We start from the raw sequence: 21,287 nt of genomic DNA, 5'->3' as shown, positions 1-21,287 counted from the left end.
ACAGATGTCAGAACAGTAGGAGGAACTCCAGCTAGCCAGACCTTGAGCAGGGGGTTGGGAGGGTCTGATTCAGGTGGGGATCTTTGACCAAGAAGCAGAGAACAGAATGAGGGGTGAAGGTGAGCAGGAGAGTCAACGGTGAGGGAGGCTTGGCTAGAACTACCTAGTGCAGAGAGTGGAGTCGCTGCGAGTTGTGGGGATAGGGTTCCCCAGCTTGGAAGCCAAGGAGCCCAAAGCTGGGCACTTTGTGTGTGCATAAGAAAGGAGTGGGCCCGGCAGAGGGCCGGGCAGCCGCTGGGCTGAGAGTGACGCTGCAGGCAAAGCCACCATCTCTGGCTTGGTATTTTTAAACTGTGCGTGGGTGGGAAGTGGGGGCGGGGACTGAAGGGGGTGCTTCTCTTGAGGGAGGAGCTGGGAGTCTAGCTTCCTGTGTTTCCCCTGATTTGGCTACCAAAAACTCAGGGAGCACTTGTAGGGAGGGGGAGCCCTGGGAAGGGGGCCCGAGGTGAGTGGAAGTGGCTGGGCCTGGGAGGGGGCATGGGGGAGGGGGAGAGGTCAGAGCCAAGCCGCCCCCGCAGCTCCTGACAGAACCAGAAATTCCAGCAGAGCAGAGGCGGGCAAGACAGGGAAAGAGAGAGAGACACACACACAGAGAGAGACAGAGAGCTACACACAACTAAAATAGGAGGGGGAGCTGCATACACTTGGGTATGGAACCCCCATACACATTGAAGTGGGCAGGAGGCAGTAATTCAATAAATGGAGCTGTCTTTGCATTTTTTCTGTGCCTGGCCTCATAACAACGCTTCTGCTCAGCCTCCAACCCAGTGTTCTAACCAACCTACACCTCTTTCCTACAGAATTCGAGGAAGGGTTGCTGGACCGCTGCCCTGCCCCAGGACCTCATCCTGCTCTGGTGGAGGGTCGCAGGAGCAGCGTCAAAGTGGAGGCAGAAGCCAGCCGGCAGTGAAAGTGGGGGAGCCTCAGGCCCGGGACCCAGACTTCTGGCTCACTTAGAGCCCCACATTCTCCATCCTTGCACTCGTCACTACCCTAGAAGGATCCTTCTGCTGCCCTCTGCCTCCCATCTGCTCCATGGGCACAGGACTATGGGGCTTCAAGCAATAACAAGCAGGGGCCTGGCCAGAGGACACAAGGAGGGTGCAAGGTGCACCCTCACCCGGCTCAGGGGCACGAACTTTGCCTCCAGCCTGCTGGGGCTCTCCTTTCTCAAATAACACACACACACACACACACACCCATTCTCCAGGTGGCCAGCAGTGGTGTGAGCAGCTGAACTACTCTGCTCGGACATAGAGAAAGAACTTCCCTGGGAAGGTCTATGGAACCATTTGCTCTGAGACTGGGGGCTTGGGAAAACTGGGTCTCCCCTCCCCATCCCCATTTTTCGTGCTTCTAGTTTATTTCTTTAATTTAACAAGTGCTGCAGTTTGCCAGCCCGTTCTCACCGCCACCCTCCCAGAAGTCCTCCCCCTCTCTCTTTCTCCCTCCCCCCTCACTGTGTGGGAGGTTGCCCCACAATTCCCTCCACCAGCCCCTTAGAGGCCTGGGTTGGATCCTGGGCCTCCTCAGCCGGCAGGACTGCAGCACCTGTCGAACACTTAGCGTGTCTTTCTTTTCAGATTGTGTACAGTAGATTATTTATTTTGTTATTTTGGAATAAAATTTATTTTATGGCTTAGGATCCATGACCCCCTTCCCCCCAGTGATGGAAAAAGGACTGGGTGAGGGGACGGGGCAGAGCTGGCAGTGGACAGAAAAGTACAAGAGACAGCAGTTGGGCCCCCCACCCCCCAATGCCCAGGGAATTTACACAGCGAGGTCTGCACCCCTACTCAACCCTCAGGCTCTAGGAAACACTGGAAGCATGGGGTCACTAAGGCCATAGCTCTATGTGTGTCACAGCCACACAGTTACTCCCCAGTTGATACTGGGTGGCTGTTGTATACGTCTCAGCCATTCAGGTACATAAGGTCACACTGGCAAAAGCAGAAGATACATGTTCTGTGTGGTCGTAGGGTGATGTGTGACATCTATAGGTTAACGTGTCTCAGGTAAACATTGGCACAGCTACACACCAGCTTAGCTCTTAGAATGCACAGTCTCAGATGTCACAAGGCCTCTTTGGTAAGAATTTGGAGCTTTGGAGGAGTTTTTTGTTTTGTTTTTTAATCTGGGTAAAATTCATACCAGTAACCATATGCCCACTTTTCCCTTTTTCTCCCAGAGTCACCTGAACCCAGCTTCAGTGCTCTAGGTCTATGCCCTTTATCTTTGGCACAGTGTCTCTATGTTTCTGCATGTGAGTCGCAGGCCCTGCTCGACACAGTTCTGGGGTGTGTGTGTGTGTGTGTGTGTGTGTGTGTGTGTTGAGAGAGAGAGAGAAAGAGAGAGGGAGAGCGAGCAAGATACAGGTGTGCAGGGACCTGTATCACATTAGAGCCTGAATATTCCACTCATCCGTTTGTGCCCAGTGCTGGAAAAGGCGGGGGCTGGGGGGGGGAGGCTGATGTGGTAGGAAGGACAGAGCATGGCAGTTCCATACACCACACATTCTCCCAGCCAGTTCTTTCCTCTTGACCAAGAAACAGCTGGAGACTGGAGACACCTGCATGAGCAGGTGTTCAGAGCAGGTCCATAGAGACAGAAGAGGCTCTGTCTCTAGGCTTCTCCAGCTGGGATCACCAACTGGGGTTGGTCCTTAGGTCCAGGTGGGACATTGAGATCCCAGATTGCCCATAAGGAGATGGTTGCAGGAGGGGCTGGTTTCCTAAGGACCCTCCTGCCTCCCCTTGGCCCTCCAGGAGAAGCTTGGTAAGGTCCTGTTCAGTGGGAGGCATCAGGGGAGGGTACATGTCGTCGCTGAGCCTGCAAAGAGGAGGGAAAAGTAGGGGAGCAGGCACAGCACCCATTTTGCCAGCCCTCACTCCCAGGTTCCCACTCACCAGGTGCCTTGGGGGAAACCTCCCACAGGCTGAGTTAGGCAGCTGTCCTCTGCCATGGTCACATCTGAGCAAAGCAAGGGTTCAGGGCTGGAAACAGCATGCTCTTGGGACTGGCACTGCAGCAGGCCCCTGCCAGGGGTCAGAAGACAAAATTAGGAGGGGTGGGGTAGGCAAGGGAAGAACAGAAAAGGCGGGGCCAGAAATGGCTTTTGTCACTTACTGGGGGTGAGGCTGGTCAAAGGGCATGCTTATCTGGCTCATGTTGGGGGGCATTTGCAGGTGAGGCCTGGAAACAGGAAGGAAAAGCAGGAGCAGAAAGAGAGGGAGGGAGGGAGGGAGGGAGGGAGGGAGGGAGGGAGGGAGGGAATATGAATATGAGAATTAATTCAAAAGTCAAGACATGAGTCAGGAAACAAGCTGCCAAGCTAAGTCCTGACTTAGCATCTTACTGACTGGCTTCCCTCAGGAAGACATTTCTGCGCTCTGAGATCAGATTTCTCCCCTGTAAAATGGTGTGTGTGTGTGTGTGTGTGTGTGTGTGTGTGTGTGTGTCCAGTTTCCAATGTGTCTTTAGTCTGAACAATGTTCTGTTTCCTAGGTCCACCCCACATCAAATCCCAGAAGTCAGATAAGCCCTTGTCTGAGAGCTAATGAAACCACCAAGTGGTACTTGAGGACGGAAAAGGTCTACGGCACTTTCAGGATTAAAGAAGATTAATAAATAAAAATCACCACAGCTGCTGGGATGTAGTCAGTATCAGAGCACATACTTGGCGTGTGTTCAGTCCTTAGCCCTGAGCTTAAGCCCCAGCACACAACAATCCAGCAAATAACTTACTGTAAATTTCATAGGTGAGAGACTATGCTAACAGTGTTTGCTATAAGCACTCAGCTCAGGCCTACAATCATGAATTCATATAACCTTCACAATAAAGTCATTATCGTTATTGCCGGGGGCTAGGACTCGAACCCTGGCAATCTGAGTCTTAGACATCACTCCCATAAGCACACAGAGGATGGGGTTCACCCTGTGTTGCTGCTCCCACAGAAGCCTGGCTACCCATGGCTTGTGACACAATGCTGCCCCGCCTCATCCTCCCCAGGTTCTGACTTACTCCTGAAAGGATGGCAGTACATTCATGGGCTCCTCTAGAGGGAGGCTCTGAAATGAGTGGATGGAATGAGACTGTGGAGGATACCTGAGGAAAGAAAGCAAATTCCAATGCGAGCCCTCCTGGATAACCCCACACCCTGCCTTCGAGAAAGGAAAATTCTCCACTCCCTGCTGCAGTCTGGAAAGGCCGGCTTGCTTGGCAGGCTGGCTATGCCGAAAGCCTGTGCACAGACCAGTCCCCTCCCATCTCTCAATCTCCTTACACCATATCGGAGTTGAGCTGCATGGAACCATCGGTGGCCATTCCAAGATCATAAGAGGGCACCATGGCAGGCATCTGAGGCTCTGGAGTAGGAAGGGGCTGGTCCCTACAGGAGAGAAGGAAGTACTCGTGACTGACAAAGGCCACCCCTTCCTGCGACAAGTATGGAGGGGGGGCCCAGTCTCCACCCACTAACCATTTATTCACCTTTCCACAGTCATCTTGATAGTAGTAGAGACATAACCCCTCCCGTCCTTCCCCATCTGTTCAGCTGTGGTAGGAAGGAAAGAAGAACTGTGGAGTATCCCACTATCATGGAGCTAGAGGGGGGAAAGTTGATGGGCAGGTGGAGGGAAGGAGGGAGGAAGGAAGATGGGCAGGTGGAGGGAGTGAGGGAGGTTGATGGGCAGGTGGAGGGAGGGCTACAAAAATGGGAGAGGAGAGGGGGGGGGAGAGGGAGAGAGAGGAGAGACCACAATGGGCAGAAAGAGGGGTACAGCCAGGACAGGGAGAAAGTGGAAAGTGGGTGACAGGAGGTTTCAGAGCTGCCAGCTCACGCTTATAGTGGCTCCGGAAAGCTTCATCCTTGGGTTTCTTGGGGTAGAGGTTTTTTAACTGAGCAAGATCCCGGATTCGGTCCCCCAGTGAGCGAATGGACAGGTCTTTGGCAGAAAATGGCTGGATGTTCTCTATCTGTGACGAGCCTACAAGAGGAATGAGACCCTAAATCTCCCCTGTCCAAACTTCTCTTTCCCCAGCCCCACCACAAAATCCATTCTCAATCCACCACGCAGAGAAAAAACCTAGGGTGAAAGCTAAAGTGAAGGGGACCCACTCGTCTCCATTGTCATAGGAGTTGAAGATTAGACCATAGGAAGATGGGAAGTCAGACCCTAGGAAGAACTTCCTGAAGATCAGGTGGACATCAAGGGTAGCCAAGGCATTTCCTTCCCTCGGGAATTCGAGAGAGTATGGCGTCAGGGACTGTGGTGACTCACCATCCTGACCCCGGATGACATGGGCAATGGTGATGCCCCCAATCTCAGAGTCGCTAAAGCGGAGGAGGAAGGTTCCATCTGGCTCGTTGAGGAGAAGGCTAGTGACATATTGCTTACTAATAAAGCCAATGATCAGCCTGGTCAGAATGAGGGAGAAGACATGACTGTGGGTACTGGGTGTGGAGAGGTAACAACCATAGGTGTTTGATCCCTGAGGCAGAGACTCACCGATCTGACCAGTAGCTCCGGAGACAGCGTTTAGTGAGGTCCAGGACACCATCAAACCACTGCCAAAAAGTGAAGCCACGGCCCAACAGGATCTCCTGAAGGGTGGAAGAAGGAGTACAGAGGTGATTGGGGGAGGGCTGATCTGGAGCAAGCACAGGGCTCGGGGAGTATGAGATCAAGGTTGAAGACCAAAGAGGACCTAAGACCCACCCATGACAGCCACTTACCCTGACTGCACTGGGCACTCCTTCAGGCCTTCCTGTATATTAATTTATTTGATCTTTCTACATTTCACATAACAGAGCAACGGCATGGAAGATGGACATGTAAGTGACTTCCTTAGGTTCACACTACTGGTGAAGCACAGGATGGAGACTCAAGCCTGCAGCCTAGCATGGGAGACCGTCATAACCACCGTCTCGTCCTCAATGGGGCCCAGTAAAGGTCCATTCCAGAGGAAGATGATTGTCCTGCTGTCCTATTCTCCTCAGTGATACATTCTCTGGCCACGCGAGCTTCTCCCCCACCCTCCGGTTTGTTTGTTTGAAAGAGGAAAAGCCTAAAGTGGGAGCCAGGGGAAAGCAGTGTTCCTCTAGAGGTGGCTTTAGCACTGACTTGGTGACTGTGCATGGTGATATCATGGTCACAGACATGAGCTCCTTTCCCTGTTCTTATAACTGACTCAGTCCTGAGCCACCTCACTTTGGAGACAGAGAAAAATGCAGTAGCTAATATTAAAAGTCAGAAATCCGGGGCTCCTGTTGCATATGGTGGTTCATTCCTATACATTTCCCTAGGAGACCAAGGTGGGAGGATTATAAGGTCAGTCTGGGCTATTTAGTGAGTTTGAGGACAGCCTGAGCTACACAGCAAGCAGAGGCTAGGCAGCTCTTGAGTGCCCCAAGGGTAAAGAGCAGGGAAATGACCTTGTTGAACTGTGACCAGGACACACAGCGGTGCTGAAAGGCCTCCATGCTGAGACTGTTGTCATTGAAAATCTTCTGGGCCAGGAACAGAAAGTGTTCTGGTAGCAGTCCCCGGCTGGTCCCCACCTCAGCCATAAACTTAAGGTTCAGAGTTTCACACATTTTCTCCCAGGGCACTCTCTCAGCTACCACAAAGGGCACTCGGTCCTGGGTAAAAGAAGAGAGAGAGAGAGAAGGCATGCCCAGTCTTTCTCCTAATGGCCTCGGCTCTTCCCAGCTGTCTGAGCTGGCTCACAGACATCATGATTTCTCAGTAGCTGTCTGTGGTGCCCTGGTGTGACAGCTGTTAGGACCAGCATGGGTAGAAGCACAAAGACAGGCCCACAAGAAAGACTTAACTTACACAACTTAACATGCCTGCCGCCCACTAGCCAGTACAGCCCCTTATTTTACCACAGAAGAACCCACCCTGCCCTTGTCTCCCACTCTGGGTCTTTCCTTACCATCTCAGAGAAGGCATTGTCCCACAGGATGGTAGCTTTGGCATTGTTGTCTTGGTTGCCATGGACAATGACCACCAAGGGCAGAGACAGGGCCTGAGGGATGAAGAGAGAAGTTTCTTTTTGCTGGAGTCAGAGGTGTCCTCAGAGAGCTGAGTGTTACTCCAGTGTACTGGGGAGTCCTTAGTTCACATGACATAGTTAAAGGTTGGTGGTGCATCACCAGACACTTTGTGAGGGCATCGGTGTAGAGAAGCAGTTGCAACTCAATGCTAGGAAGCCATACTTTCAGTCTCAAACAAGTTCCCAATGCCTAGAAGCTGTGTGACCTGGGCAAACTACTAAACCTATTCTATAAACCAAAGTCATCTTCAGTAAACTGAGGGCAGCAATAATACCTATCTTACGGTGTCATCTAGAAACCTGTTCTGGTTGGGTTTTTGTTGACAAGAGCTAAGGTTATCTGAGAAGAGGGAATCACAGTGGAGAAACTGCCTCCATAATGCTGCTCTGCACACAGGCCTGTAGAGCGGTTAGCGTTTTCTTAATCAGTGATTGATGTAGGAGGGCCTTGCTCATTGTAGGTGGGGCCACCCCTGAGCAGGTGGTCCTGGTGTATATAAGCAGGTGGTCCTGGTGTATGTAAGCAGGTGGTCCTGGTGTATGTAAGCAGGTGGTCCTGGTGTATGTAAGCAGGTGGTCCTGGTGTGTATAAGCAGGTGGTCCTGGTGTGTATACGCAGGTGGTCCTGGTGTGTATACGCAGGTGGTCCTGGTGTATATATAAGCAGGTGGTCCTGGTGTATATACAAGCAGGTGGTCCTGGTGTGTATACGCAGGTGGTCCTGGTGTATATATAAGCAGGTGGTCCTGGTGTGTATAAGCAGGTGTCCTGGTGTGTATAAGCAGGTGGTCCTGGTGTGTATACGCAGGTGGTCCTGGTGTATATATATAAGCAGGTGGTCCTGGTGTGTATAAGCAGGTGGTCCTGGTGTATATATAAGCAGGTGGTCCTGCTGTGTATAAGCAGGTGGTCCTGGTGTATATATAAGCAGGTGGTCCTGGTGTGTATACGCAGGTGGTCCTGGTGTATATATAAGCAGGTGGTCCTGGTGTGTATAAGCAGGTGGTCCTGGTGTATATACACCCTGAGGAACAAGCCAATAAGTAGCACCTCTCCATGGCCCCAACTTCAGTTCCTGTCTTCAGTTCCTGCCCTGCTTGTGTTCCTGCCTGGCTTCCCACAGCAATGGACATTACCTGAACAGTAAGAACTAATAGATTTTTTTCCTCTCCAAGTTGCTTTTGCACATGGTCTTTCTCATAGCAATAGTAACCCTAACTAAGACAAAACTAACTAAGACAGACCATGTGTGCTTGCATATCACTGGAACCAGTGCCCTGTTCTATAAAAAGTTCTTGATGTGTGTGCATGTGTATGTACACCAGTATGTATGTGCACAAGTGTGTGTGTATGTATCATTTATAATAGTACCCTGTGTAGCAGGATACTTATTCTGCTACACTGTATTCCCAGTGTAGCTTAGTGATTAGGCAGTAGAAGAGGAGGTGGAGCTGGGAGAGGAAGGGGAGGGGAGAAAGAGAAAGGGGAGGAGAAGAAGGAGGCTATCACCCATGGAGAACCATGGATGGGTCAAAAGCTGTCCTGGATAGCAACTTCTATCAAAAGGTTAGATACTGGATAACAACTCTAATTGTGTGGGCATCTTGTTGATTGAGCATTTCTAAATATATAAATCCTTTAGATAATCATTCAGCTTTAAGAGTCTCATTTCTACTGGCTACTGCAAGGATGCCAGATACTGTCTGGTTCACTCGAGCTTTATGGATGCAGTGTGGTGGATTGACAGAGCCATCCTCCACACTCGCATCTTGTGGGTGCCAGGACCTACGCATCTAGCTAGCCAGAGCCCCAGTCAGACCTGAGGAGCAGCAAGAACATGGTGGCTGCCTGGGAATAAGCCGGACTGGGCGCCATTTTCTAAATATCACTTTCTAAATATCATTTTCCAAATATATATCCCCAATACAGGAAATATATATAAATATATATATTTCCAAATATATATATATATATACACACACACATATATGGAGATCAGGGCTGTAGGGGTGATATTTATTCTATATATATATATATATATATATATATATATATATAATTTGATAAGAGTTAAAGAGTGGGGTTTGGTGGTATAGACCTATAATCCCTAGCACTTGGGAGGCTGAGGCAAGATATTGCTTGTAATGCCAGTGTGGGCTACAGAAGACTTTAAAAAATGAAGAGGGGAGAGGAGGGAAGGAAAGGGGAGAGAGGAGAGGAGAGGAGAGGAGAGGAGAGGAGAGGAGAGGAGAGGAGAGGAGAGGAGAGGAGAGGAGAGGAGAGGAGAGGAGCAACATGAAAAAGAATTTGAGGGTCAATAAGATGGCTTAATGGGAAAAGCTGTTTGCAGCACAAGCCTGGTGACCCAAATTAGACCTCCAGAACCCACATAAAAGTAGAAGGGTTGTCCTCTGGCCTCCACATATGCACCATGACATGTGTATGCCCCCTGCAATAATGATGATGATATTTCAAGGAAAAGAGTCTAGAGCCAGCATAGACTACATCACAAGAACCTGCCTTGAGAAAGTAAACAGAACAAAACAACAACAACAAGCCTTGGTTGCTACACACACTGCTCCCAGGATGTGTTCCTCTAGAATTTGTTCTCCCACCTCTGTCTGGCCCTAATGTATTATCCCAGAAACACAGGGATGTGAGGCAGTCAGGAGGAGGAATCCAGGGCTCTAGTGGGGCATGGAGGAGTGGGTCCCTGTCTGCAGCAGAGCTGGGGTCTGCACTCACCTGAAGCTGGATGAGGAGTTTGTTGGGGCCCAGCGTGAAGCTCGTAGAGAAGAGCACAGCACACTTCTCTTCCGTGACAGACTCTGTGCCCTTCCGCTCACAGCGCTTGATTTTCTTTAGGAGCTGTGAGAGGGAGAATACAGGAGAGCAAGAGAGAGCAGATGTTGAGAGCTTCCTCTCTGGGCCCTCAGCACCCTCTCCAAGAAGAGTCAGTCACACGGTCTGAGGATACCAGCACCCACAGCCTCTTACCAGGTTCTTGAACAGGGCGGAGCAGCAGTTCCCAGGAACACTGTTCTCCAGAGGCACTGTATTGTTCACGATCTCTCCTGTGCTCTCCCTGCCAGGGGAGTCAGAGTGTGAGAGCAGCCTCATCCGAGGTGAGCAGCGTGGGTGACTGGGGAATGGTGCTGGCCACTGCTGTCACTGGCCCTGGCTCTCCATCTCGTGTTCTCCCTCCTCTCTGCATGTGTTAATATATACTGCTAGTATTGAACCCAGTCCCTGGCATGCTAACAACCTGTCCTTCCACTGAGATGTACTACCTGTTTGGTTTTTAACTTTTAGTATTATTGTTGTTGTTGTACGTGTGCGTGATGGGGTGCACTCATATAGAGGTCAAAGAGCAACTTTTAGGAGTCAGTTATCTCCTTCCACCTTTACGTAGGTTCTAGAAATCAAATTCATGTCATCAGACTTTGCAGCGAGCCCCACTGTGCCATCTTGCTGGCCTCCCTCTTCTGGAGTTTTGGCATCTTAGCCAAATCCTGATGACGCCCCTTGAAAGGATCTCTTTCCTTCCTCTGCTTCAAGTAGTCAGAGTTCAGTGTCTCCACACTCCAGAGATCTCTTTCCCTAAACTCCACTCTTTATGAAGCCAGCATCTCAACTCCTCTCATCCCATCAGGCCTTCTCCAACTTAGGGCCAGTCTTCACTTACACTCCAGCCCCAGACCCCTGGGGCAGGCTTAATTCTCTGGCCTGTTTCTCTGTCACCATATCAGCTCTGACCAGTGGAGGTTTGGCAGAGGTCCCTAGGAACTGCAGACCCAGCAGGAATCGAACCCCAGCCTGGAACTTAGTCTGTGTCTTCAGAACCTGGGGGGGCTGTTTCTCTACCAGGAAAGAGCTGGAGGAATGAGAGGGAGACAGCAATGTTAGATCCTGGGTCCCAACTTTATGAACCCCTTCACTCCCTGGGGTTTACTTACAGCCAAGTAGGGGCTTATGATTTATACCTGGTCACAAGGGTTCGAAGGACTTCATCCAGACGGCTTATCAGTGATGCCCGAGTCTTGGGCTCAAGCTCCCCACTGGCTGCCCCAATCTCCTGCTGCAGCTGGGAATAAATTTCCACCAGGCTTTCACACCTGGGGCCAGGATGGTTGTCAGAGAGCACAGATTTCAGATTGTTTTCTTCAACCCAAACCCAGGGAGAGCATGGGATATTGTGTGAGCAGACATGGGGCAGGCTGTGGGTGTAGCTGCAAGGAACCTGGGTTAGGGTTAGGGTTGGGGGATCTGTCTCCACTCTGGATAAAGAGCTCACAGTCAGGGTCCAGACTCCCTGTGGAGAGCCCAGAGGTCTCTTCTCACAGTTGTACTACCTGAGGCACTGTGTGCCTTAGGGAAAACTGGAAAGTGTTATTACCCACCAACAGTGAGATCTGGTGACCCACACACATAGCTCCAGTACTTGGGAGGCTGAGACAGGAGGTGTGCAGTAAGTTCAAGGGCCAGCCTGGACATCTTACACTGTAAGGCTGTATCTTAAAAACAAACAAGCCAGCCTCCTCATTCCTCCGGGCACAGGCTTGAAGACGACTCTCTCAACTGAGACACTTGTGAAGGATCTATGTGAACACTGTGCACAGCCTTGCAGCAACTGGCCTCTGTAAGTCTTGGCCTACTTCAAAGCCATCGTCCTCAGCTATAGAGACATGTGTACCCACCCCAGCATGCTCCCTGACTGGCAGCCCCATCCTCACCTCTCCTGCAGCCCTGCTAGGCTCTCCTCAAAGGGTGTGCCATTCCCTGCCAGCTGCTGCTGCCGCTTCCAAATCTGAATCCTTTTCAGCACCAGGGCCTGGGTGGCCTCCAGGTCCCCCACAGTCCCCTGCAGCATCGTGGCCAGATCCTGAGATCAGAACAGGGCCTGAGCCAGAGCCACCATTATTTTCCCCCACCTCCCTGCCATTCCCTCATGTAACTCAGTCAGCTCCATCCTTCCTGCTTACTAGCAACTGAGGCCATTACGCACCTCACTTGGAACAGCGCCATTGGCAGGAGGGTCTATCAAGTTCTGCAGAGACACTGAGGGCAGAGGCAGAGGTCAGGGGTGTAAAAAGGGTCACTCAAGGCAGAGGTCCAAGAAAAGATCATTTCTAAACCCTCTCCCAAATCCTCTGGTGTCCAGACCCTGAACCCCACCTTGTCTAGTCTTGGTCCCTTGCTGCAGAGATTCTCGGAGAAGTCGGGTCTCCCTTACTCCGTGCTGAAGTCTTCCAAGGGCTGTAGTAAACTTCAGTTCTTCCTGCTTCCGATGGAAGGACCCTGGCAGGTGGCGGAACTGCACCACGGGAAGGGGAGGGCAGATACCAAGAGGGAAGCTGTTCTAACGGGTCCTCTGTGTCCACCTCCACCCTCTGCATACCTTTATACCATTTGCTTTACTTGTTCCTTTGGCAGTTTTTCCAAATCTATCTCTCTCTCTCTCTCTCTCTCTCTCTCTCTCTGTCTCTCTGTCTCTCTCTCTCTGTGTCTCTCTCTCTCTCTCTCTCTCTCTCTCTCTCTCTCTCTCTCTCTCCCTCTAGATTTATTTTATGTATGTGAGTACACTGTCGCTGTCTTCAGACACACACCAGAAGAGGGCATCCGACCCTGTTACAGATGGTTGTGAGCCACCATGTGGTTGCTGGGAATTAAACTCAGGACCTCTGGAAGAGCAGTCGGTGCTCTTAACCACTGAGCCATCTCTCCAGCCCTTTCCAAGGGCTTTCAGAACCTCAAGATAAGCCCTTTCTCCTAGCAGAACTATCTCCTTAGCCCTTGTTCTGTCTGAAGCCTCCCTAAACTTGGTTGGGGTTCACTCTAACCCCAAGAACTTCCTTTGGTTATCCTGGGTCCTGAATCCTGAGTTTAAATTTTTCCTAGGCTTTCATGGTTCGGGCTAGGATCTATGGGTCCAGGAATCAAGGGGTGGAAAAGGGAATAGTTCTACTCACCATCACCCCTAGTGACCTACTAGGAACATTTTGGCTTCCTGTTCCTGCAACATTAAGTTCTGCTGGCCTATGAGTTTTGATTCCAGGGAGCACTTCTGCCAGGAGATACACAAGCATTCCATTGAACTGGGAGTTCAGACATCCCCCTGGCCACTTTGGGTTTCTGATGCCCTGAAGCCCACAGACTAAGAAAGGATAACAGTGTTAAGAGGAATGACTGGTTACCATGATTACGAGATTACCATGGGGAAATTGGATTGCTTCTCTACAATGGAGGTAAGAGAGATGATGCCTGGAGTGCAGGAGATCCTTTAGGGCATTGATTTCCAATCTGTGGGTTGTAGCCATCAGAAAACATATTTCTGACGGTCTTAGGAACCCCAACTACAAATTTATTTTCACTGCTACTTCACAACTGTCATTTTGTTATTGAGCCAGTGTCTCATTTCCTAAGACCATCAGAATAGGTGTTTTCTGATGGTCCACACCTACGGGTTGAGAACTGCTGCTTTACAACAGGATTCAGGACCCAGGATAACCAAAGGAAGTTCTTGGGGTTTATCTTGGTGCTATTTCCTGTGATTAAAATCAATGGGAAATTATAACAATCTAATCCAGGCAGAAAAACAAATCCTTCAGAAATGAAGATACGGGTCCGTCTTCCAGGAAAAATGCCAATACCTGCTGAGGTGATTGCTAAAAGTGGAAATACAGAATGGGCAGTAGAGGAAGGTTGTAAGTACCAGCTAAGGGGGCTGGAGAGATGGCTCAGTGGTTGAGAACACTGGCAGCTCTTCCAAAGGACCCAGGTTCAATTCCCAGTACTCACATGGCAGATCACAACCTTTTGTAACTCCAGTTTCAGGGGATCTAACACTCTCACACAGACATACATGCAGGCAAAACATCAAATGCACATAAAACAAATTACTTAAAAAAAAAAAAAAAAAAACAGCTAAGGCCAGGTGATAAGATACAGAAACAAGAATTATAATTGACATGAGTTTTTCTGTCATATTTTGTTTAAAATGTGTTTGTACAGATATTTGTGTTTTCTTCCTTCAATTTCTTTACCATGTATTGTAACATCAATTAAGAGAATATCAGTGGTTGCAATTTAAGCTTGAGATACTAAAAGAATGTTCCTTAAAGGCACATTGCCACCATCTACTTTAAGTATATAATGTGTTTGAGATTGTACATTGGATAGTTATATTGGGCGTAATTATGTCTTGGTTGTTGTTTTCATTTGGAAATTACCGTGACCCAAGGAGATAGTTGTGCGTCAAGTTGATAGGGTGTGGACTTGTGATGGCTGTTCTTGGTTGTCAACTTGACTATATCTGGAACTAACTAAAACCCAATAGCTGAGCACACCTGTAAGGGATTCTTTTAATTCTAATTAAGCCATTTCAAGTGGGAAGACCCACATCTATTCCAGATCATTCAAGATACATCTTTTCATTTGTTTTTGTTTTTTGAGACAATGTTTCTCTGTGTAACCCTGGCTGTCCTGAAACTCCCTCTGAAGCAAGGCTGGCCTGGAACTCAGACCCACCAGCCTCTGCCTCCCAAGTGCTGGGATTAGGAATGCTACATCTTTCATCCAGGCCTTTTGAGATGGAAAGGCCCACCTTTAATTTGAACTACACCTTTTGCTGTAGCCTATATAGAGGACATGGAAAGAGGAAGCTTGCTCTCTCTGCCTGCTTGCTCTCACTCTCCCTAGCTAGTTCATTCCTTCACTGGCATTAAAGCCTGCTTCTTCAGGATTCTGGTGTATACTGAAGACCAGCTGAGACATGCAGCCTCATATACTGAACAACTACTAGATTCTTGGACTTTCTGTTTGGTAGACAGCCATTGTTGGATTAGCTAGACCACAGCCTATAAACCATTCTAATAAACCGTGTGTGCATCTGTGTGTGTGTGTGTGTGTGTGTGTGTGTGTGTGTGTGTGTGTATACTCATTCTGTAAGTTCTATTCCTCCAGAGAACCCTGATGAGTATGCATGGGAAGTGGGGTAACACAATACCTCTTCTATAACAGCTTTTTTCTCCCCTTGAAGTATTTGTCTGATGGTGGCCACCAGCTTCAGGGGATCCCTCTGATAGATGCTCTATAGAATTGAAAATAATCAGCCGTTAGCCTCCCTTACCCATGCCCCCTCCCTCCTCCAATTCCTTGCCCCCATTCATGTACATACTGTTAGAGAGCATAACCAGAGACTCTCAAGTTTCATACATTTGCTTGCTTTAAAAACCGATTTGCATGCCAGCTAGCACCTAACCACAGAGCTAGCCATTGCTTTCAACGAATACCAAGTCACCAGTTTTCTTCCAGTGTCCAGTGCTCACTCCAGCTCTACCATGACCCATCCCAACCTTCCCCTTCCAGTCTTGCCCTACCTCCAAGGTGCTGATGTGCTGCAAGATGTTGCTTCCTTTCCCTTGCTCTCCTGCAGAGGCCTGAAGACGCTGGACAGTGGCAGAAAGTAGGACGCTAGCCATGTTGTAACAGAAAGCATCTGAACCGACCAGGAACTCCCTGTGAGGACAGTAGCATTAGGATGCCTCAGGCCAGGGCTTCTTTAATGCTTCTGAGACTCAACTTATAGCAAGGAAGGCAGGTTTCTTTTCCCTCTCCTTCTTCTCTACTTAGGTACGTTCTCTGCAGCCACCACCCATGATTCCTGCCCCCCACTCTGCTGGCTTGTAAGAAAAGTTGCTTCTGTTCCAGCCCTGACTTCCCTTCTTGGTTCAGCCTTCTAAGAGGTGCAGCGTCTACGTGGCAACCAAGTCTACTCCATTAGACACACACTAACAAGTCCTCAATTCTGAGTTCTACTAATCAACAAGGGCTCTCAAAAGAGGGGAAGACACGGAGCAAGACTCACCAGGGCTGGCTCTCCAGCCAGTCAGCCAGGAGATGCCGCAGGTGTTGCGGAAAGTCAACATAGAGCCGTTGCAGTTTTTCTGGGGACATCTTGGAAATTAGACTCCACAGAGACATGATCTGGGATATGCAGGGTGCCTGAGGAAGAAGAGTAAGGCCATTCAGTGAGGCTCCCAAGAAAGCAGCTTGGCTTCTGGGACAGCAGCAGCTCCTCTAAGTAGATGGTCCTGCTGAAAACCTCCTTCAGTCTTGCTGGGCTTAGAATGCTGGATCTTTCCAGAACTTTGGGTTCTTTCTAGTTTCTCATGGCTCAAGCTGAAGTCCCAGAGAGTTGAGTTCAGATGTGGAGGATCACAATATTTCCCTTCCATCATTTGATCATACCTACTTCTAGGACACCTTAAGCCACAGGCTCCCTTAGCCAATGTCCAAAACAGGACAAAACCTTCAGTGATGGACATGGACAAGTTGAAGAGCTACAGCCGGGTCCATGAGGGGACAAGCAGACACAAGACAAAAGGGAAAGAGTGGGCTCCGTGGAGACAGGTGGTTTCCACTGTAGCTTGGGACCTGGTCTGGTTCTGGGGGGTATAAAGACTGTCCTCTATCAAGCTTGGTCTTCTTATCATGAAAAGGGCTGAATGAATAGGGCACCTTCTAAATTTTTTGTTTTAAGATTCTCTGGCTATATTGCCCAGGCTGCCTTTGAACTCCTGAGCTTGAGGAATCCTTTCTTCTCAGACTCTCAAGCAGTGGGATTCTGGTGAATGTCATCATCCCTTTGCTCTTTCTAAACATTTGAAAACACGAAACAACTTTGATTTTTAGAGGTGCGGTGAACAAACTCAGGAGCTCGGATGTGGTGGCATGTGCTCTGAGTGCATTAGAGGCTTTCCCTATGTGGCTCAGGCTGACCCTGAATTGGGAGAAATCTCCCTGCCCCTGCCCCTGCCCCTGCCCCTGCCCCTGCCCCTGCCCCTGCCCCTGCCCCTGCCCCTGCCCCCGCCCCTGCCCCCTGCCCCGGCCCCTGCCCCCTGCCCCCTGCCCCCTGCCCCCTGCCCCCTGCCCCCTGCCCCCTGCCTCCTGCCTCCTGCTTGCTGAGATTAAAGGCATGCACCACAATGATGGGTCAGCCTCGGACTCTTGATCCTCTTATCCCCACTTCCCAAGGACTGGGACTACTGACATGCATCACCACACCTGACTCCAACTTTACTTTTTAATCCATATGACATCAGTGTCTGAAAAGAATACACGGGACATCATTCCAACCTGAGACCATGGATAGGGCCTGAGACAGCTTGCAGCTTGCAGCATCTACTCTTGCATCTACTACACTTCCATATATATATATATATATATATATATATATATATATATATATATATCTTAATTGGGCACACAAAGATCAACAATAATAATAAATAGATTATACAACACACTGTAACAAAAGTTATTTAAAATCCATGCATTCCCTTTTTCTGGTATTTTCTATTTCGTTTTCCCAGTGTGTGGTTTACTGCGGGTAATTTGATACCACAGGGAGCAGATCATAAATGGGGACAGGGTACAAAGCTACAATAAGTCCGTTGAAGGCAAGCGTGGACGGCAGGAATCCTGCTGGATCTACTTTCTCTCTCCCTGCCTACTGACCTCCAAGGTGTCCCTTGAAACCTTGTGAAGTTCTAAGACCCTATGAGGTAACTTGAGAGACTTCTCAGTGGTAGAGTGTCTGCCTACCTAGTATTTGTGAAACTCTAAGTTCAGGGCCCAACCCTGCAAAAGTCACCAAGCTAGGTTATGAAGATGGTGGTAGAGTAGCAATGTCTATTAGTCATTATACACTATTCCAAAACAGATATACCACACTCAATAAATAGCTTACTGGGACCCAGCAACAACTGTGTGCACGTGCGTGCATGTGTGTGTGTGTGTGTCTGTGTATGTATGTGTGTGTGTGTGTGTGTGTACACTCGCTTGCATGTGTACCCGTGTATGCGCGCATGTGTTTGTTTATGTGTGTGTGCATGTGTGTATGTGTGCGTGTCGCTAGGGAAGAAGCCCAGGGCCTCATGCATGCTACACACTGCTCTATCCCTTAGCTACATCTCCGTCCCCTTACAATGGTTTTTTTTTTTTTTTTAGCTTTTTAGTATTTTAATGGTTTTGCCTGTGTATATGTGTGCCTCTAGAACTGGAGTTATAAACAGTTGTGAGCTGCCGTGTGTGTGTGTGGGGGGGTAAGGGTCAAACCCAGGTCCTTTGGGAGAACAGCCAATGCTCTTAACCACTGAACCATCTCTCCAGCCCTATTTTAAAGTATACAAATATCCCTTTTTCTAGACAAAGAAATTAAGGCTCAGGAGATTAACTTGTCCAAGGCCTTAACTTGGGCAAGGGGTTAGTAATCAGGCTCTTAATTATCGTTGGGATTAATCACTATACTGTGCTGTTAGAATTCTTTCCAGCTCAGAGATCCCATCACCTTAAAGATAGAGAGGACAGGAGGAGCTAGGAGGAGAGGAAAGAGAGGGAAGACCAGAGAAGCAATGGGGATTGATCAGCCTAGAAGAAGGGAGGCCAAAAAGCCAGAGGAAGAGAAGAAGAAAGGCAGGGAAAGAGGAGGAGAGGAAGCAGAGCCTCAGACTGGGCTGGGTAGAGCAGTGATGGGGGGCACGGCTCTCAGTTTACCGTTCTCATCATGACCTCTCAGAGAGGAGGAGGAGGATGGGATGGAAACTCCCTGGGTCTCCCCAGTTCGTCCTGCCTTTTGAGCCTCTTAACTCCCCCGGGGCTCCCATACAGAAGAGAAGGAGGCCCCTTCACAGGACATTTCTTACCCTTAACCATCTTGCTGCCAGTTTGCTCTCCCGCTCCCTGAGCTCTGACTCCCAGAGGCAGACCTCAACTCTTGGTCCGGGCCCTTCACCAGGCTTTGATCTAAAACTGTCTACCCTTTTGGGTGGGGCACCCTGAGGAGTCACATTCCGCTTATTTTCAAATTTAAGAGAGGATTCTGTTCCCTCTCCCTCCCAGTCTCTGGAGTGTTCAGATTCCAGACCTTTAGCCCCATCCTTACCCTACTGGGGACCGGGGACTGCCAAGCCACGAGCAGATCCCATTTCCTCTAAATCTCCCTGTAGAGTGACTCAAGTGTCATCCTCCTCCCTCCCCAGACGCCATGAAGCCTTATTTCTCCCCTGAGCAGCGGTAACCGTGCCGGGTCTATAGGTCGGACCAGGACACAGCCACTATTTGTGATCAGTCCCCTAGGGAGGGAAGGCGGAGCCATCCTGCAAGAGGCGGGGCGAGCTTTCCCTTCCAGACTCACCCTCCCCGCCGGAGGGGAAGCCCGCCAACCCAGAAGCTTCTTCCTAAGCTTGGTAGCCTAAGTATTATCCCCCTCCACTCCTGCATTCCGAGTCCGCTGACCGTGTGACCCCAATATCAAAAGTCAAGGGCTTCCTTGAGTTGTCCAGTGTGTGTGTGTGTATGACGGTGGCGGTAGTGGTGGGGGTGGGAAAGGGTGGGAGGAGGTGGAGCCAGGTCAGCACGAGGAGGGTTAACCCCCAGCCGGCCGCCCTCCCACGGGGAAATCTCAGGGTTTACTACAGCCAAGCAAGCAATATGAGGGGGGAAAGTCCCCCTCCTCTGGGACACCATGAGGTCTACATTTGGGTCTCTCTCACCCTCTAGCCACACCCTGAGTAGGAACCTTTAGCGGGCAGCAGCAGGGGTTGGACAGGCTCGGGGACCCTGGAGCATCAACTTCTAGGGAGGGGTAGCCATGTCCCCCAGCCCAGAAGGAACCTCCTTCCCCTCTGCCCACTGACTGTCCCAAGTCCCAGGAGGTGCAGGGCTGAGGATTGGGGAAAGTGACACGTTGGGGATGGGAATGTGGAGGCCTGTACCCACCCGAGTCCTTCGAAAGTTGGAAACTGCCAAAACCCAGTGCCATCAGCTAACCCCATATGAAACACTTTCCAGGGGACCAACTGCCCCGCCCAGGGGGGAGGATCCGAGAGGCCCCAAAAATCCATGCCTCATGGTTCGTCAAAGCCCCCTCCCCCCCCCAACCTTCCCAACTCGCAGACATCCCCTCACCTCGGCAGCCCCGCTGCTATCTTCTCCCTCTCTCAGAGGGCACTACCAAGCCCCATGGGTCTGTAGGTCTGTCCAGCGGGTTCTAGGCTGGCCCTAAAAACTGAATGTGTACACACACATACACACACGCACACGCGCACGCACACACACACACACATACACACACACAGAGAGGCAGGCACGCACGCACGCACTCGTTTCCCGGCCTTCCTCTTCACTGTAAACCCTGGCTGCCCCGGCCTGCTGTTTCCGGCTTCTCTATCTGCCCAGGTCCCTCCCTGGTGCTCTGACGACACAGAAAAGAGAAAGTGGGCTGGAGGAGGAAGAGGAAGAAAGTGGGGTGAACATGTATGTACCCGATGGGGAAGCACGTAGTGGGGAGGGCAAAGCTGGACCTCCATTGAACCACACTGGAGGGAGGTGGACCCTCACTCTGATCCCCTTAGCACTGATCCATTTCCCCATCCCTCGGAAAAGTCACCTAATATCTGGCAGAAGCATGCCACCCCAAACTGCCTAGCTACGACACAAACTTTCTCCAGGCCAGAGGTTGGGGCCTCGGGGGGAGTGTGCCCTGGGGCATCTGGGTTATGTGCATCCTCCAATGGAGGACCCCCGAAAAGCAGCTGGGAACCTGAGGCCCGGCACAACTAGGTTCACCTCCTTCCAAGGCGGGAACGCCTCAGAAGTCCCGTGATACTGTAGGGAGGAAGTGGGGGAGGGGAACCCTTAGCTCAGATTTCTGGAAGACTCTGGGAGTCCCTTGGAAAAAGAATCCCTTCGGGATACCAGACCCTGGTGATAGCCACTGAGGGCTGCCGGAATATTCATAGGGTGCCAAGTTTGAATGTGAATATGCTGTGCAACCTTGGCAAAGTTCCTATCTGTTTCTGAGGTAAACACTGAGACACACCCCAAAACAAATATATGCAATTTCCCTAGCCACAAGAGCACACACACACACACACACAACACACACACACACACACACACACACACGTCTGAGTTTCACACATGTAGCAGCAGGCTCTCACATATGACAGCTCTCAAAATCACTTAAGAGTCACACACACACACACACACACACACACACACACCTTGCTCAGCCTCTGAATCACCACCATCATAAGCAGAGGACTGTCCTGTATTTTTTGCTGGGGAGGATAACAAAAGACCAAACCTGAAAGTCGAATGTATGGAG

General features: G+C 50.1%; 2 protein-coding genes across 10 annotated transcripts in view; one reads left to right on the top strand and one right to left on the bottom strand.

Moving 5' to 3' along the window:
- Window positions 1-1,705, top strand: part of Nab2 (NGFI-A binding protein 2) — a 16,332-nt gene extending 14,627 nt beyond the window's left edge. For all 8 annotated transcript variants that reach the window (XM_076920513.1, XM_076920517.1, XM_076920511.1 and 5 more), the window contains one exon: window positions 861-1,705. In XM_076920513.1, coding sequence (XP_076776628.1) covers window positions 861-970 — 110 coding nt within the window. In that variant the 3' untranslated portion in view covers window positions 971-1,705. The remainder of the gene's footprint in view (window positions 1-860) is intronic.
- Stat6 (signal transducer and activator of transcription 6) lies at window positions 1,645-21,287 on the bottom strand. Of its 2 annotated transcripts, none has more exons than XM_076920510.1 (22): window positions 21,267-21,287; window positions 15,984-16,120; window positions 15,496-15,634; window positions 15,123-15,206; window positions 12,293-12,431; window positions 12,123-12,175; window positions 11,851-11,999; window positions 11,101-11,232; window positions 10,803-10,991; window positions 10,115-10,202; window positions 9,863-9,985; window positions 6,998-7,090; window positions 6,495-6,701; window positions 5,569-5,663; window positions 5,341-5,477; window positions 4,900-5,046; window positions 4,550-4,613; window positions 4,344-4,448; window positions 4,082-4,165; window positions 3,187-3,252; window positions 2,967-3,095; window positions 1,645-2,889 (listed from the first exon to the last, which is right to left on the bottom strand). In XM_076920510.1, exons 2-22 carry the CDS (start codon window positions 16,097-16,099, stop codon window positions 2,703-2,705), a joined length of 2,526 nt encoding a protein of 841 aa, XP_076776625.1. In that variant the 5' UTR covers window positions 16,100-16,120; window positions 21,267-21,287; the 3' UTR covers window positions 1,645-2,702. The 2 variants fall into 2 exon arrangements, with proteins under 2 accessions (XP_076776625.1, XP_076776624.1); XM_076920509.1 differs by lacking the exon at window positions 21,267-21,287 and adding an exon at window positions 20,087-20,356.

This window comes from Arvicanthis niloticus, chromosome 22, assembly GCF_011762505.2.
Source record: "Arvicanthis niloticus isolate mArvNil1 chromosome 22, mArvNil1.pat.X, whole genome shotgun sequence".
NCBI lineage: Eukaryota > Metazoa > Chordata > Mammalia > Rodentia > Muridae > Arvicanthis > Arvicanthis niloticus.
The sequence above is the reverse complement of the archived record's forward strand: the minus strand, read 5'-3'. Positions and strand labels throughout refer to the sequence as shown.